The 16,784-nt window shown below is 39.2% G+C and overlaps 1 protein-coding gene across 6 annotated transcripts in view; it reads left to right on the top strand.

Moving 5' to 3' along the window:
- The window catches only part of PTPRZ1 (protein tyrosine phosphatase receptor type Z1), a 375,560-nt gene that overhangs the window by 288,697 nt on the left and 70,079 nt on the right, over window positions 1-16,784 (top strand). For 3 of the 6 annotated variants that reach the window (XM_073619801.1, XM_073619799.1, XM_073619798.1), the window contains 4 exons: window positions 7,170-7,255; window positions 10,048-10,068; window positions 12,200-12,296; window positions 16,426-16,508. In XM_073619801.1, coding sequence (XP_073475902.1) covers window positions 7,170-7,255; window positions 10,048-10,068; window positions 12,200-12,296; window positions 16,426-16,508 — 287 coding nt within the window. The remainder of the gene's footprint in view (window positions 1-7,169; window positions 7,256-10,047; window positions 10,069-12,199; window positions 12,297-16,425; window positions 16,509-16,784) is intronic. The other 3 variants (XM_073619797.1, XM_073619802.1, XM_073619800.1) reach the window with 1 other exon arrangement.

Raw genomic sequence — 16,784 nt, 5'->3', positions numbered from 1 at the left:
AAGTAAGGGGGAACTCTAAAATGTTCTAGTTGTCACTGCAATAAGAGTAGAGGGAAAATCTGTTGGTCGGATTTTACTCTAATATGGAGAGAAATTCTGTTACTTTCTGTTTGGAGGCACCCAGTCTGGGTGCCAGGTGGTCCATCACAATGACTAATAAAAGTAATTTTAGAAACAAATTAATATCGCATCTTAAGTTTATACCATTAGGTGTTCTGGTGTTGAGACTGTGAATCCACCAAGCCTCTCGCTCTAGGAAAAGCCTGTATGTGTGTTTTTTACTTTTTTCAATACCATAAAAACTAAAATGTTTTGAAACTGGTGATATCTAGGTTTCATTCATATTAATGCTGTCACAAAAATGTTCACTGATTCTAATTTTCAATGGACGTATAGTACATCTTATGTGCTGCAGTGAACATTTTGTGCATTGTACCATATAGGCCACATATCACTGTTACAATTGATGTATTGTCCAATAGAAAAGATTTCCCCAGCAGAGAAAGATGTGCTTTGTTTACTCTGTGTATAATATGTGCAGAATCTGCAGAGGTTCATACCACATATAAAAGGACCCAGTAATGTGTTCCCAAAACCTAATAAAGCCTTTTTTTCAAAGAGAAAAGGTTGGGAGACAACAAAGGGCCTAGTGTAGAGGGTCTCCAGCATGAAAAACGACAGCCACCTTTCATAACCTCTCGAAGGCTACAATCTGAATTAAGAATATTTTTCTTGATAATAGCCACAATCTTATTATAGTATAAAGAAAAAGAGGTGACAAAAAAACTGCTCGCTCCAAAAGTCCCTCCTCTGCCTAGTTCTTGTCTGAACTGTATTCCTATTGTTGATGTCATCATGCAAAGAGTCCCTAGAATGACTATATGCAATATCAACCCCCCCCTGTGATCAGTCCTTCTGGATAGTGCCTTTCCCTCAAGCAAGCTTTAATAATATCACTCTCCCTAGGGAAAGCTTCCTTCATATAACAGTTACATCGGGTGCGCAAAGATTCGCTCACAGGCACAACTTTGATGGTATGTGAGGGATGGCGACTTTTTGCCAGAAGGATGGAATTTCCTGCACAGGGTTCCCGATATGTGCTAGTGGGAAGTTCCCTTAAAACTTAATAGGGGCCACCAAATTCTATGCATTTTAAGCAAACATAAAAAAATGTGTTGGGTGGAGGCAGAGCTACGCTATCATTTTGGATGTTTTGATATTGAAGCATTTTACATTTAAGAGTATGTTACAATCCCCTCCACTGGCTACTTCTTATTTACACGTCTGTCAAAATTTGGTGACAGCCTCACAAAATACCTTCCCGCAATCAGAGATTCCAGAGAAACATTGAAGATGGTGGAGGATAATGTTGGAAGAATATAGGATGGCTGCTTTACCTTGATATTAGCAATCTTTTGTTTTACTGCTGAATGTTTTATTAGTAATATAGACACAAAAGATCTTCAAAATAGCTTTTTTCCTTCACATATAATTTTGCTGTGTCTTTCCTAACATTTCTACAGAACTTTTATTTATTTACGCAAACTATTATATACAGTAATTTTTTTCTTGAAACTATATGTTAAAATGTATTTTTTCACTGCAATAGGCTTGCTGTGCAAGTGTAATTTTGAAACTACCTTAAACATATTACATAGGTATAGCCTATTGGGTAACATTTATTTATTTATTTAATTGCACAGCTGGTTTACTGAGTGAATACTCCAGCGCTTTCATTTAGGTGTTATTGCTTGTTACTGTATTTGAAACTAATTATAAAACACACACCTGCTGCCAGATGCTGTCTTTTAAGTGTGAAAATGGCATTGCACGTATGGTTTTTTTTTTTTTATTCGTTTAAGCTTACAAGATAATTCAATTTTAGTATGCATTTCAACTGATCTATGAAACAGAACAGATGGGCACTAATATCATATCAACAAATTCTTGTTATCTTAAGACTAAGTTATTAGGTGGTCTAAATGGTGAACATCTGTTGATATAAATAACAGCTCTGCATCAATGCATTAATTTGTCTTTGTCAAAGAAAACACTTACTTATATAATACCCACACTGTGAAACAATATTCCATCCAGTGATTTTCTGAATTCTTTCTAATTTTATAAATCACAGACTTGCACAAAAGAACTATTGCTTGCTAATATACGTAACAGTTTACTAAACAATTCACATCATTATTTACTGATCTGTTATTTTTGGGATTGCCTAGGGTCTGTAAACCATGACAGAATATAAAGCCTGGCTATTAACAACACATGCAGAAAAAACATTGGTTAAATTGGGTTTCTATGGGGTTGATTTGTTAAAGGCAAATGGGTTAGTTCACTTTGCAAGGGAAGTGGCACTTTGCAAGAACAAAGTGCCACTTCCCTTGCAACATGAACAATCTATTTGTCTTTATTAAATCAACCCTATACCTCTACATTATATACTATTATACCATAGCATGCTGAAGGAGACTGTGCTGTCATATATAAAGTTACGAAAAACTCTAGGAAAGCATTTGTTAGTCCTGGGTATAGCACCATATCTCTATGGTTCACATCATTCCCAGTGATCAATTCAGTGAAACTGTGAGCCATTTTTGTGTCCCAGCAGTTTCCCTATTCTGGCTGATTGTCCAACCACCCAAAAGCAGTCAGCCAGTGGTTATGTGTGGAACCTACCTTACATCAGATGGCTTCATGTCTATGCATAATTTTGCAAAGCATAAAAACAATCACTACAGATCAAGCTTCTGCACTTTTGACTGATTAAAGTGAAAACCATAAGGTAATTTGCTGTCCCTATCACCAGGTTGGCAGGGATCCATATTTGTGTGGCTGGGTACTCATTGGCCAGAGGGGCACTCAGGCTTCCTGCTGCTGTGTTGCTGGAAAGTGGGCTGTGTATGATCCCCCCTCCCTCCTCCTGGCAGCAGCGGCAGTAAAGGGGAGGATGGATGATGACTCCTCCAAAGGACATTGGGACATGTAGTTTCCAGGAGCAGTGCACCAGGGTAATGGATAAGACTGAGCTACAGCACCAGAAGAGCCTTTCAAATAGAGGAGGGGAGCAGCAGAGTTTCCTGGGGCTTTGAGTTGCAGACCAGTATTGGAAACCAAGGTGTGCAGACCTGTGGCTGGTGGAGTCTGTGCCTAGCACCAGGGAGACTGAGCCTGTATAGAGACCGGATTAAAAGGACTAAGCCATTGAAGTGTCTCTTAGCTGTGCGGGACCAGAGCAGTGCAGATCCGTGAGCAGAGTGCCTACATCAGCAGAGTGCTGGGACTTAGCTTTGGGATGATTAGAACCCCCTCCAGTCAAATCCAGATGTGAGCTGATGATTGAATAGTGAGACCATGGTTGCTGTATCTTTGTGACTAGTGAGAGGGCATTGCTGTCGTTATCTTATTACTGAGTGTATAGGGACTAGCCATCTAACTAGCAGCCTATCAGATAGGAAGAAATTCAGCTGCAAGTTTGAAAATGATTTGCTAAGCTATTGCTAGACTTCACAAGTTTGTTGCACAATTGCAGCAAGTCCACATTGCATGACTCCAGATCAACTTGCTTTGCAAACATTCTGCAAGTCTGCTGTAAGTTCTGATTCAGTTGTGTTGTGCAAGCTTGCTGTAGACTTGCAGAGCTCTTGCTATAGACTCACCACTGCAACTTTGCTCTTTGCTCAAGTGTCAACTAGAACTTGTGCTTCAAGGTATACAACTTGCAGTGAAAATGTGCCGCAAGTTAACAAGAATTACAATTCAACACTGCAACAAATTTGTGACAAGTTATCCCTGCTATCTGGGCTTATCAACTGCATGCAGATTTTGCTGGGACTGTACCTATGTGCACCACCAAAAGATCGGGTCCCAACATTAGCTGGCTAAAGAATTCAGGCAAAGAACTGTCTCCTCAGATAGCTGTTCTGTAAGGACTTTGCTAGTTGTCAAGAGTAGGAGGCACCTCTATAGGAAGGTCTGGGTGTTAGTGTAGTAATTCATACAGAATACACTCTAAGCAGCATAACTTACTGGTTGCAGAAAAGTAATTGCAGTGTTGATCACCATTGTCATTGCTGTTTTCTATGCCATTGTTTATTGCTGTTTTATAGATTATCAGGTATTGAACAATTCAACCATATAGAACGCCATTCTTAAGGGCTATAACCTAGTGGTCATAATGTTTAGTGAATTGTGGTTGATCTATTTCTCTAATTGCTCATTTATGTACATATTGCCATTTAACGCAACCCGTTACAATACACTGAGTTAATTTAACATTGACCAATCTATACTGGTGTTCCTGTAAGTGTTTGCAGCAACTTTTGTTTAACCAGGTGTGTCAGAGGGGCCAAGGTTGTTCACAGAGTCTAAGCAAAAGAACAGAGAATCCAATCTACCAAGCGTCTCCTGTGGGGGGGGGGGGGGGGGGGATGAACTACATTTGCCAGCTCTGCCTCTGGACTGATATAATTGCTATAAAACAGCTTTAAAGCAGTTATGTTGCAGCAAATTCTATATAATTCAGTGTGTCTCTGCTCTTTTTAAATGGGCAGTGCCTATTTAAAACTCGTGTAGATTTTAGCAATGAAAATGTGAAGACACATAAATGAGAGGTCTGCCTTCTGTTAAAGTGGCTCTAAAGTCCTAAAATGTTTTACTTTAATGTATTCTCTGCATTAAAGCATTTGAAATAAGTGCCTATACTGTTAAAAGGCACTGCCTCATCCTGCTCTGCACAGCCTCAGCTTACCTGTATTTTCAGGACTGTGCTGATAATCAGTTACTAGAAGCTGATCTGCTGACAGCCTCAGAATTTACTGCTTATGAGGGGCAACAGGAATGACACAGACTGTGCCAAGGAAGGACAGGTTGGGGAGAGAGCAAACAAAAGCAGAGGTTACAGGACAAATACTGCTGTCAGGGAGATACATACAAGTTAAACTTACAAGGATAGTGTCCTGTCTTATCTTATCTCCCTGATATGCTCATAGGCATCAGTAGATGTGAAACTGATTACAGCCAGTTACTGCAGCCTTCCCCTCTAGCTGAGCCAAAACATACAATCAAGGCTGGAAATGTACACATTTTAATAGCAAGTGATACATAGTTTTTGAGACAAAGGAGAGGGTGCGAGTTCTCAATAAGGGAGTGACTGCTCTGGTCTTCAAGAAATTGTTGGCACCAGCATGAGGAAACAGGAATTGCTGGAGGGAATTTGCAGCACACACTTATTTTGGTAGCATAATTAATAATGTAGAATGTATGTTGCTTGTTAACAACTTTCTTTTTTTATCAAGTTCTTATGGGTAAAGTTCTATTTTAAAGTGGTTGTAAACCCTCTCATATTCCCAGTGAAGTGAACAGCCTTAGATGATACACAGAGATGAAAAAATCCTCCAACATGGGTTTTACTTGTTTATCTGCAGCCCTCTCATCTCTACACCCCTTCAAAGGGACAGAAATGTGTTAAAATCCTTCTTCATCTGTTAGTATCACAAAGGAGGGGGTGGAGAGGCTGAGGTTACAGTGTGTGAGGGCTGATTGAAGGAAAGGCACACACCCCCCTTCTCACAGCAGAAGAACTGTGTTTTGAATCGACAAACTCCATGCTTATCTCCCTCCCTAGACACAAATGTATCTCATGTGTCAGGAAAACTTGTCAAAAGTATCCCATGCTGATAACAGAGGAATGAAGCACCAGAGAGAAACGACACTCAGCGCTATGGAGAGAGATAAGTAAACACTGCAGATATATGTGCTTTGCTCAGATTTTATGAATGAGGTTTACAACCACTTTAAGGTAAAATAAAACTCTCCACTAAGGGTTGCCCCTACCCGCCCCACCTAAACACTTACCTGTCAGCAATCCAGCCCTGCCCTGGCTGCAGCTTTTTTCCTGGTCTCACAGGAGACACACACGCAGAAGTGGGAGCCATAGGCTCCTGCTTCTGTCAGTCAAATCCTGTGACTAAGGAATGGGGGTGTGGCCGAGGTGCGCTGTGTGTGTCTATGGATGCACACAGCCCAGCTCAGAAGCGCACCCGCATGGGTGCCCCCATAGAACGTGGCTTGCTATGAGGGAACCCACAGGCAGAAGGAGCAGACAGCACCAGTGGGGGAAGAGGAGGTAAGGGAACACTCTGTGCAATACTATTCAGGTTAAGGGACCGCTCTGTGCAGTACCATTACAGGTAAGTATAACCTCTTTTTTATTATAAACAAAAATAAAATAGGCTTTAATATCGCTTTAAGCTAGCATATAAAAGTGTCAACAGCTTTTAGTGGGGTTAATTTGCCAAACAAGTAGAGTATGCTGACTTTATCAAAGTGAATTTTCCCTTATTTTAAATGTTGTGAAACAGAGTGAAAATTCACTTTGTAGAGAATGCCCAATCATGTGCAGGGAAAATTTAAAATAAAAATTTTTTTGTGTATACATGATTGGATGAAGTCGGAACAACTTTACCTCTTTCACTAAGCCAACTGAAGTTTAATTTATCTTACTGCATCGTGTAAATCTGTACTGAATTTAGTTATTCAATCAAGGGTGAGTACAAATTCATTTTTTTTTTTTTTTTTTTTTTTCTTGCACATGATTGGGTATTCTCTGCAAAGTGAATTTTCCCTTTGCTTCACCTCATTCACTAAAATAAGTGAAAATTCACTTTGAAAAGTTTGTATTTTCTTCAATCACATTGTCCCTTTCGGCAACTGCACTGTATAGCAACGATGCCTAACCAGTTAGATTTCCATACATTTGTGCACCTGTAATTCTGGTCAGAAGGCTTTAATGTACCATATCAGGAATACCCAAACTTATAAAGTGCAGTCCCAACTGACAGAATGTACTCTACAAAAGTGATATACATACGTTTTTGCATGGATGCTGAATGAGTACATTATCTAAAACATGGGCCGACATTATTTTTATGGTCAAATAGCATTTTTTGGAATAATAGAGTCAGCTTTAGTTCTGCTGTATAATTAAATTAAACACTAGTTTAATACAAAGAGTAGGTCTTCCATTGTGCAATGTAAATTAGAATTTGGTAAATTATTTCAATTTTATTTAATAGTTGAGAAAATTACACACATTTATTAACTTGTCTGTCATATCTGCTGATTGATGCTGGTATTTTTTTATTTAACTCTTATGTTAGATGATGTTGGAGCAATACCTTTAAAGCAATTTCCCAAACATGTTCGTGACCTGCATTCAAGGAATGGATTTGCAGAAGAATTCGAGGTAGGTTTTCCTGTGTTATTGTAGGTCTAAAGGCATATTTTAGCTCAGTACAGTGAGAAATATATCCAGTTTTATAGATTTAGGGTGAAGGCAAGGTTAGTACATAATTTTTCTTATATACGTAAACATTTTTTTCGAGCATACAGTACCAGTGTAATAATGCACCTCTAATGAGGTATATCCCATATTCTTCTGCCTACTGACTAGTGTAAAAATCCTTCCCTAAGCGATACCAGATACTTCCCCACAGCTGTGATCTGCCAGTGCTGTAGAGATGAGAGGCTGTGGCTGCAACATTGAAAAATTGCACCACTCACCCTCCCCTTCTTGCAAGGCATTCTGTGAATGGAGGGGAGCATTCCTATGATTCTTTTGCCCCACCTTCATTCACATTTTTTTTTTGCATTCTGGGAAAATAATACTAGGAGTTTTGTGAATGGCCGAGGGGATAGGAAGGAAATAGCAAGAGGTTACATTTTTCTTTTCACAGCTGTAGCTTCTCATCCTTGTAGCACCAGGGGATCACAGTTCCAGAGAGTATCTAGCATCACTTAGGGGAGGATTATTTCAGCAGCCAGCAGAACATGGGATTGGCTTCATTAGAGGCATTATATTAGGCTGGTGCAGTATTCCCCCAAATTTTTCTTCTGGACTCCAGCTTTGAAGTGGAAGTTTAATCAGAACATTTATTCCTGATAGATCACTTCAGGCTGGCCTCTTTTGCAGGTAAAGTGCTGAAAACATTAAAAATAAGTGTCTATACTGTTTAAAATCCAGTAATTAACTATCTCAACTTGTTCTGCACATGCTCAGTTGCTCTCTATTCTCAGCAGTGCCTAAAATCAAAACCATTAGAGGAAGATCAGCTGTCAGCTTTAAGATTTACTGTTGCTGAAGGGGAAGAACGCAACACGAATGTCATAATGTGCTGAAGGAACACAGATTAGGGAGAGAGAAAATAAAAGCAAGAGAGGTGAGAGGTGACAGGACAAACTCTGCTGCCAGGGAGACACAAAAGAGTTAAGCCAGCCATACATGGATCAAAATTCAGCCAGTCCAGTGGGGCCAAATTTCAATCCATGTATAGGCAAGCTGGTTATACAGAAGTCAATCTACTGACTAACTTCTGTTTGACCAGCCTGTCTGTTTTTTCCTGAAAAATCAGTACTGCTTGCTATAGCCAGCAACACTGATCAGTGTGTTTTGACAGCAAGGAAGGCTTCCCGCCATCAGAACACAATAGCTCAGCGGGAGTGATTGCCCCTTCCACATTGAGTGTGTGGATGGGGGAATCAGGTCATTTGTTTTTGTGCAAACCTGCTGGTTGAATGAAAAAAATCATTAATGTATAGCCAGCTTTAAACTTACAAGGGTAGTGTCTTATATTATCTCCCTGATATTCTCTCCTTTCTCCCTCAACCATAGCCTCTAAACTTCATCACTGAATCACTGTATCTTCTGTCAGCCTTCCCTTCTAACTTCGACAAGACATACCTGTACAATCAAGGCTGGAAATATACATAATTTAATTACAGATAGTGTGACATTTAGTTTTTGAGAGGGGTAGAGATTCCAATAAGGAAGCAACTGCTCTGGGCTTCAACAAAATTGGGGTCTCCAGCAAGAAGAAACAAGAGCAATGCTGGAGGAAATTTACAGCATATACTAATTTTGGTGGCGTAATTATTACTGTGGAATGTAAGTTCTTTTGTTAAAGAACATTCATTGTTATCAGTCTGTTAAGGGTAAAATTCAGCTTTAAGGAATACAACAGAAAAAACAGTAAAGGTGAAGTCAAGCTTGCAAAAGGCATCCTATAACAACCCAATGTCATATTTTCATACTTATTTGCAGATTTTTTTTTATGTACTGTATTGGTCATATATACATACATTTTTTCTTTTTTCTATTTTTTTAACATAACCAAAATCTTTATTTTATGTGAGAATAAGATAATTCACTGAAAATCATTGAAATGTGTTAACTTTTCATGAATTCTATTTGAAAAAGACCATACACTAAAGTGTCTTTTGAGTATGACAAACATATATAAAATGATTCAGGCTCAACCATATTATATGAATGCCTGAGAAAAAAAAACATAAAAAAGTAGATCTGCTGTTACTTAGCAAACCTTTTGTGGGTGTTGTCCCATGGCATATGAATGATTCTACGTTTTCAGCATACCGCGTATAAAGAATACATGCTCAAGATAGTGGAGTTGATTTACTAAAGGAATAGAGGCTGTTCACCTAGAAAAGGTAATGTTCACTTTGCAAAGTAAATATTAGTAAATAAGGAGAAGCTGTCCACTTTGAATACCCAATCATGCTAGCAAAATTCCTCTCACAAATGACTGGTTATTCAAAGTTAACACAGCTTCATCTTTTTCACTACCAATCACTTAGCAAAGCGACATACACTTTCCAATATGAACATCCACAAACAGCCTCTTCTCCCGGGAGTATCACTGGGGTTTTTAAAAAAGCCATTCAAAGAGCACAGCACAGTATTAATCGACCAATCAGATTTTGGCTGACTAAATTCATATCACTGAGAGTTACTACAGACCACTTTTATATGAAATGTGTTCTTTGCCTTAATGAATAAACCCATAAATCAGTCATGTCATTCTTAAACCAACCAGTACCTGTGTATGGTCCCTGCTTATTCTCCCAAGAAATTTGGCAATAATTCTAACCAGTTATGTTTCATTTAACGTTTTGTTAATCATTCCTCTTTATGTTTGCATTGTAAAATTTATGTTATTTTTTCATTCATTCCCTCATTAGACTCTTAAAGCATTTTATCAGGTAAGAGAAATTCAATGCAATATCATGGAATAGAATATTATCTCAAACTGATTCAATGTGTCAGAGCGCATAGAAAACCATTGCAGTCGGAGTACATTTAAATGTGCAAATGCACCACAATTTTAAGTCCCAACTCTGCACTAGGGTGATATGGAAGCATCATCATGTTTTGTAGGCTCAGTGGCAATGATGTAAATTCCTATTAGGTTGTGTCCTCCGATTTCATGTCCCACGCTGTCTTATTAATTAGTGATATGAGACAGACAGTGGACAAGGAAGAAACTTTGCTTACCTCACATGCCTCTCTCTCCCCTGCTAAATAACCCAGAGTTTACTCCAGGACTTTCCCCACACCCCTTCAAAAGGTGGGAGAATAAAGGCTTGTTTGGCATAGGAGACTTTTTTATGGGGAGAGAAAATGCATGTTTTACAATATGGTAAAACTGCACTGCAACTACCTTCTCGGAATCATTCTGGTATAATCAGTGTATCCCTTATCTGGGAAATAAACTTAAAAAGAGCAACCATCCTTTATCTTTGACATTCTATGAGAGCTCTTGTAAAACTAGAAACCCTGTGAAAGGTCCTATTTCGATAGTATGTAGTCAATTAATGGATTCGGATCATAAGCTCTCCTATATGGAACACAGGGAAAAAGACCTCAATATCTCTTGGGAATTATCAGAGTGGCAAGATAAAGCCAACAATCTTTCTGAAACTTCTATTAGCACGGCTCTGATGGAATCTAATTACAAAACACCACTGAGTATCCATTTTGGTGTACTGATCCAATTAGTATAGTTAAGATCAATTCCTAGGCCTCCTCCTGGTGTTTCAGAAATTGTGGCCAGGAAAGCACAATGGTACATATTTGGTGGCAGTGCCCCAAGGTAACTAGATTCTGAATCAGAGTAATTTAATTTGTTCAGTAATGCCCTGTACACACGATCGGATTTTCTGACGGAAAATGTGTGATAGGACCTTGTTGTCGGAAATTCCGACCATGTGTGGGCTCCATAACACATTTTCCATCGGAATTTCCGACACACAAAGTTTGAGCGCTTGCTATAAAATTTTCCAACAACAAAATCTGTTGTCGGAAATTCCGATCGTGTGTACACAAATCCGACGCACAAAGTGCCACGCATGCTCAGAATAAATTAAGAGACAAAAGCTATTGGCTACTGCCCCGTTTATAGTCCCAATGTACGTGTTTTACATCACCGCGTTCAGAACAATCGAAGTTTGAGCCAACATCTGTCGGAAAAAATCCATGGATTTTGTTGTCGAAATGTCCAATCAATGTCCGACCGTGTGTACAGGGCATAACAGGCATGAACATTACCAGAAGCCCAGAAATCACTCTATTTCAGAAACGGGATAATGATTTTCCTAAAAAAAAAAAAAAAAAAAACGCTTGATCTCCTACATGATTCTAGCTGCTAGAATAGCTATAGAGCATTGTTAGAACCAGTCAACAATAACGTTTCACTATATCAAACAAGAATTAAACTTTATGATGATTAATGATGTATTGTCTTGCACCTTCCACAATAACCAGGGCAAGTTTGACAAGATTTGACAACCATGGGTACAATATTTATCGGTGGATGAATGAGGTCTGGGAGGTGTTACCTTGGCTGCCCTTGACATTCCCACTTTCATTTCTTCCTTGTTGCTCCTTTTTCCTTCCTTTTCTTCACTATCTAAACTGACATGGTCACGGGTAACTTTTGTTATATTACCCTTTGTTTCTATGTGATTTATATGAACATTACACCATACTTAACTCTTTATGATGACTCACCTTTTTAGATTGGTGAGAGGAATATTTTGACTGGGAGTCATAAACATATGTTGATTGCTTATTTACATGGCATTACATGGCAATTTTCCTTGCAATTTTCTACTAACACTACTTCTACTGCACCAAGACGTAACAGCCCTTGCCAATAATTATATTGCTATGATTTTTGATTTTGTATGTTACTTGGTCAGATATGCCTTTTAGGATATCTTCCTATGGTGTCTGCAAATGTATTTGTAGTTTCTTGAAGTATATATGTATCTCAAAACCCAATAAACACATTTAAATTAATTGTGCAAATGCTCAATTTCTGTTTATTTGCAGGAAGTTCAAAACTGCACTGCTGATTTGGGAATAACATCTGATAGTTCAAACCACCCGGAAAACAAAATTAAGAACAGATACATAAACATTGTAGCCTGTAAGTATATATTAATTGTTCAATACATATATACCACTACAATATAGGGGTTTTAATACTGGACGTCAGTTGACCTTTAACAAAGACAAATTAGTGAGACCCCCTATCTGTTATATAAAATAGCAAGCAGTATCTTTGCAGAAAAAGGATATCTTAGGTTTGTCACCTTAGAGAAAACTGACCTGTTTATGTGACAAAACAAATCTATGAGCTAGCCAATATCCGATCAGAGTAAATTTTAGATATGACACGACCAAGAAGCTAGATAATGGCATGCAAAGAAAAAATATACTTAGTCCCTTGACTACATATTCTATTTAAATATTTATGGCTCTTTTAGCCATATTGATCATATATTCGTCAAACTTTAAAAACTACCCCATAGCTCCAAAGTGAGAATACTTTCAACTGGCTGGGCCACTCCTGATGTCTGTACGTTTCCATAAAATCATGCCATTTGTGTCAGTTATAATGTGGAGACTGAATAAACCCATTCTGTCAGATCAAAGAATACTTCATACTCTACAACACCCCTCCATCTCCCTAGTGATCCTGCGAGAGACACAAGCCTTGTAGGGGGTGTACCATTGAAGGAACAACATATTATGCAGCACAAAAAAATGTTAGATCATCCACATCAACCTTGTGCCAAAAATGTTTTATAGTCTAACATTATTACTGCAATCATTGAGCTGCATATACAGTATATTAGAAGTCAATGTTTTGCATTCTCTGTTGTAGATTAATATATTTACCAATTAAATATGCCACATCCACTTTTATCGGTTGTTGCTTTTATATTAATGGGAATGTTAGTTATTATGTGTGGTTTTGTAGCAGCAATTTGTAGCAACTACAAAATTGGAAAAAATTAAATGATTTCTAGCTCCATTGCTAATTGTTTATAATGGAGCTAGCTACAGAATTGCCAAATTTAGTAACTATTATTGTTATCCGAAGTGGCTGCTGATGACACTGGCACACTAGAGATTTAAAGCTACCCAAAAAAATATTGTATTCAGCTACAGCAACAACTCTATAGCTAATTACAAATCGCTAGACAAAATATGAGATACAGAGACTGCTTCAGATCAGTGTGACACGGCCCATACACAATACAAACACTTTGCATACAGACCCTTAGGTCCCTTTCACATGGGGCGGACTCCGTTTTGATCAGTATGGGGATTTGCCCACTGATCAACTGCCAATCAGAGCAGAGCGGTTGAATGACAGGTCTATGTCCACTCAGTTTCTGCAGAACAGACACAGACAAAGCCCGCTCTGCTCTATGGGCAGCTGGGTGTAAAAGGACTCTACTGTCCATTTACCCCCCACTGTCTTCCAATCTGATCCACCTACACTGAAGAAGAGGGATCCCTTTCCAACAGGTCTGCCTGAAAAACTGACAGGCAGGCCTGATCAGAAAGGTTGTGTGAAAGGGGTCTTAAGCTAGCCATAGATGGATTGAAATTAGGCCTATTCAGTTCAGCAGGGACTGGCCAGATTTTGATCCATGTGTAACCTTTCCTGTTTGATCCTTAAATCGATTTCTGTTGAACAGGAATGTTAGAAAACTTTTGTCAAACAGCTGCAGCCAATGCAAAGAGTCCTGCTATCAGAATACAATGTCCTGGTGGGGCGGTTGGGGATTTTTCCATCCACCTTGTTTGTGTGGGTAAAAGACTGTGTTTTGGGGGGGGGGGGGGGGTTCGTTCATCCCACGTCAACAGTTTTTCTATGGGCAGCTTTTACATCCGACTCATTTTCTGTGTCAGGTCCTTCAAACTGTATTTGTCTATTCACTTAGGCAGTGAAGTCATAATCACAAACAAACAAAAGATTTCCAAGCACATTTACCAACCAGCCTGCAAAACAACCGAATTTGCCCTGTTTAACAGTTTATGTAAAAACAAAGGGTTTTGTTTGCACACATTTGCAAATATATGCATAAGCCACAGTGCCCGCACCAAGAGACCTCTGTATATACAGTACTGTGGTCCTAACTCTAAATTTTCAGAGCCTATATTGTAGGAACACACATAAGAATGGATAGATTAAGGGCAGGTATGCCTGGAGGGAGCCCATTGCCTTAAAGGCAAAAGGCACGGACAGGACACCCAGCAAGAGCACTATGGCAGCAAGAGCATCCTGTGTGTCCCTGCATCCAACTGTACAAAAAAGTGGCAAGCTCCCCAACCTATAATTGGCCTGTACAGTGAGGTACACATGGAAGGGCAATGCACATCACAAACGAACAAAAAAGTTCACAGCACACATACCAATCAGCCTGCAAAACAACCCAATTGGCCCAGTCTAACAGTTTACATTTAAAACCGAGGGTTTTTTTTTAACATAAACTGTTACACAGGGCCAATTTGGTTATTTTGCAGGCTGGTTGGTAAGTGTGCTGGGAAAACTTTTGTCTGTGATGTGCCCTTTCATGTGCACCTTGCTGCAAAGGCCAGTTATAGATTGGGGTGGTTGTCACTTTTTTGTACGGGTGACGTGATCATGTTGCCATATCCATCTTTACAGATACATTGTCAGATAGGAGATTGTGCTGACAACACCAATGGGCTTTACTTACTGTTCCCATGACAGCACTCAAATGCAATGTAAAAATGTCAGTAGACCCAACAGGAAGAAGATGTGGAAGTCCTCGGTAGTTCATGATTGCAATTAGAAGATTAAAAAAGTTAGTCATCATGTATGATGGACATGCCCAATAGCTCAAGTGTCATGGAAGCAAGTATAAGACATGTTAACCACATTATTAAGCAACACAATCCCCGTGCTTCCAGATGAAGCACTACTTAACCACTTCAGCCCCGGAAGATTTTACCCCCTTCCTGACCAGAGCACTTTTTGCGATTCGGCACTGCTTCGCTTTAACTGACAATTGCGCGGTCGTGTGACATTGCACCCAAACAAAATTGACGTCCTTTTTTACCCACAAATAGAGCTTTCTTTTGGTGGTATTTGATCGCCTCTGCGGTTTTTATTTTTTGTGCTGTAAACAAAAAAAGAGCGACAATTTTGAAAAAAGGTAATTTTTTTTACTTTTGCTATAATAAATATCCCCCAGTTTAGGCCGATATGTATTCTTCTACATATTTTTGGTTAAAAAAAAGTTGCAATAAGCCTATATTGATTGGTTTGCGCAAAAGTTATAGCGTCTACAAAATTGGGGATAGTTTTATGGCTTTTTTTATTATTATTTTTTTTTTTTTACTAGTAATGGCGGCGATCTGCGATTTTTAGCATGACTGCGACATTATGGCGAACACGTCGGACAATTTTGACACATTTTTTGGGACCTGGCAGTGATCGCGACCGCCGGGCACTCGCATCGGCTCTGTGGGCGAGCAGGGGGCGAGCGCGCACACCTCCGGTGGTGCGCACGCGCCCCCTAGTGGCCGTCTATGTTACCGACGTAACATGACGGCGATTTGTCCAGCGATGTCCACGAATGCCTCTGCCATGTGAGACTCTCCCTCCTGATTGGCTGAGACACAGCAGAGGTGCCATTGGCTCCCGCTGCTGACAATTAAAGTCAGCTAGCCAATCTTGAGAGAGAGAGGAGGCGGGCCGCGGTCCCATGTCTGAATGGACACAGAGAGTTGTGACTCTGCTTGGGTGGTCCCATAGCAAGCTGCTTGCTGTGGGGGCACTCAACAGGAGGGAGGGGTCAGGAGCACAGAAGAGGGACCCAAGAAGAGGAGGATCTGGGCTGCTCTGTGCAAATCCACTGCAACAGAGCAGGTAAGTATAACATGTTTGTTATTTTTATACAAAAAAATGAGACTTTACAATCACTTTAAACTCAAACCCAATGACCCCTCGAAGCATCAATTCAAACTAATGACACAGGTTTGAGTTCAAACAAACAATATCATAAACTTGTGTGACTTGTCTGAGGTTAATAATAGGCTTCACTTGGCTTTCACTAATGAGAAATTGATACTAATACTATGTCATGTTCCTGTATGTTATGTTTACAGTACTGTGGTTATCTGATTAAAGTAATAATTAATCACAAAGTTTTAATAATAATGATGATCTTTAAGTTATATTATTTGTTGCATATCTGCATAATGCTTTCAATTATGTTTTTTTTTCTCAAAAGATGATCACAGCAGAGTTAGGCTTTCACAAATGGGAGATAAAGAAGAAAAGATGACTGATTACATAAATGCAAATTATGTTGATGTAAGTAAATTAGCAATACATTTTTGCTTACTGTTAGATATATTCTATTTTGACTTGATCTGTGCCACTATATACTGTTTATTATTATACTGTTTATTTGATTAGTTATCTTTAATATGTGCATTGGAAGCAGGTTGTTATGACTGAACTATCCCGATTTGTTGTTCAAATTAGCTCCTGAGCTTTACATTCCATTCTACGGTCATCATTCATTCATTCGGTCAAGGTCACTAACACACAGACCAGGTGCTGGCCCTGTCCATTACGGATTCCAAT

This window comes from Aquarana catesbeiana, linkage group LG03 (assembly GCF_042186555.1).
Source record: "Aquarana catesbeiana isolate 2022-GZ linkage group LG03, ASM4218655v1, whole genome shotgun sequence".
Classification (NCBI taxonomy): Eukaryota; Metazoa; Chordata; class Amphibia; order Anura; family Ranidae; genus Aquarana; species Aquarana catesbeiana.
This window is presented reverse-complemented; position numbering and strand designations above follow the sequence as displayed.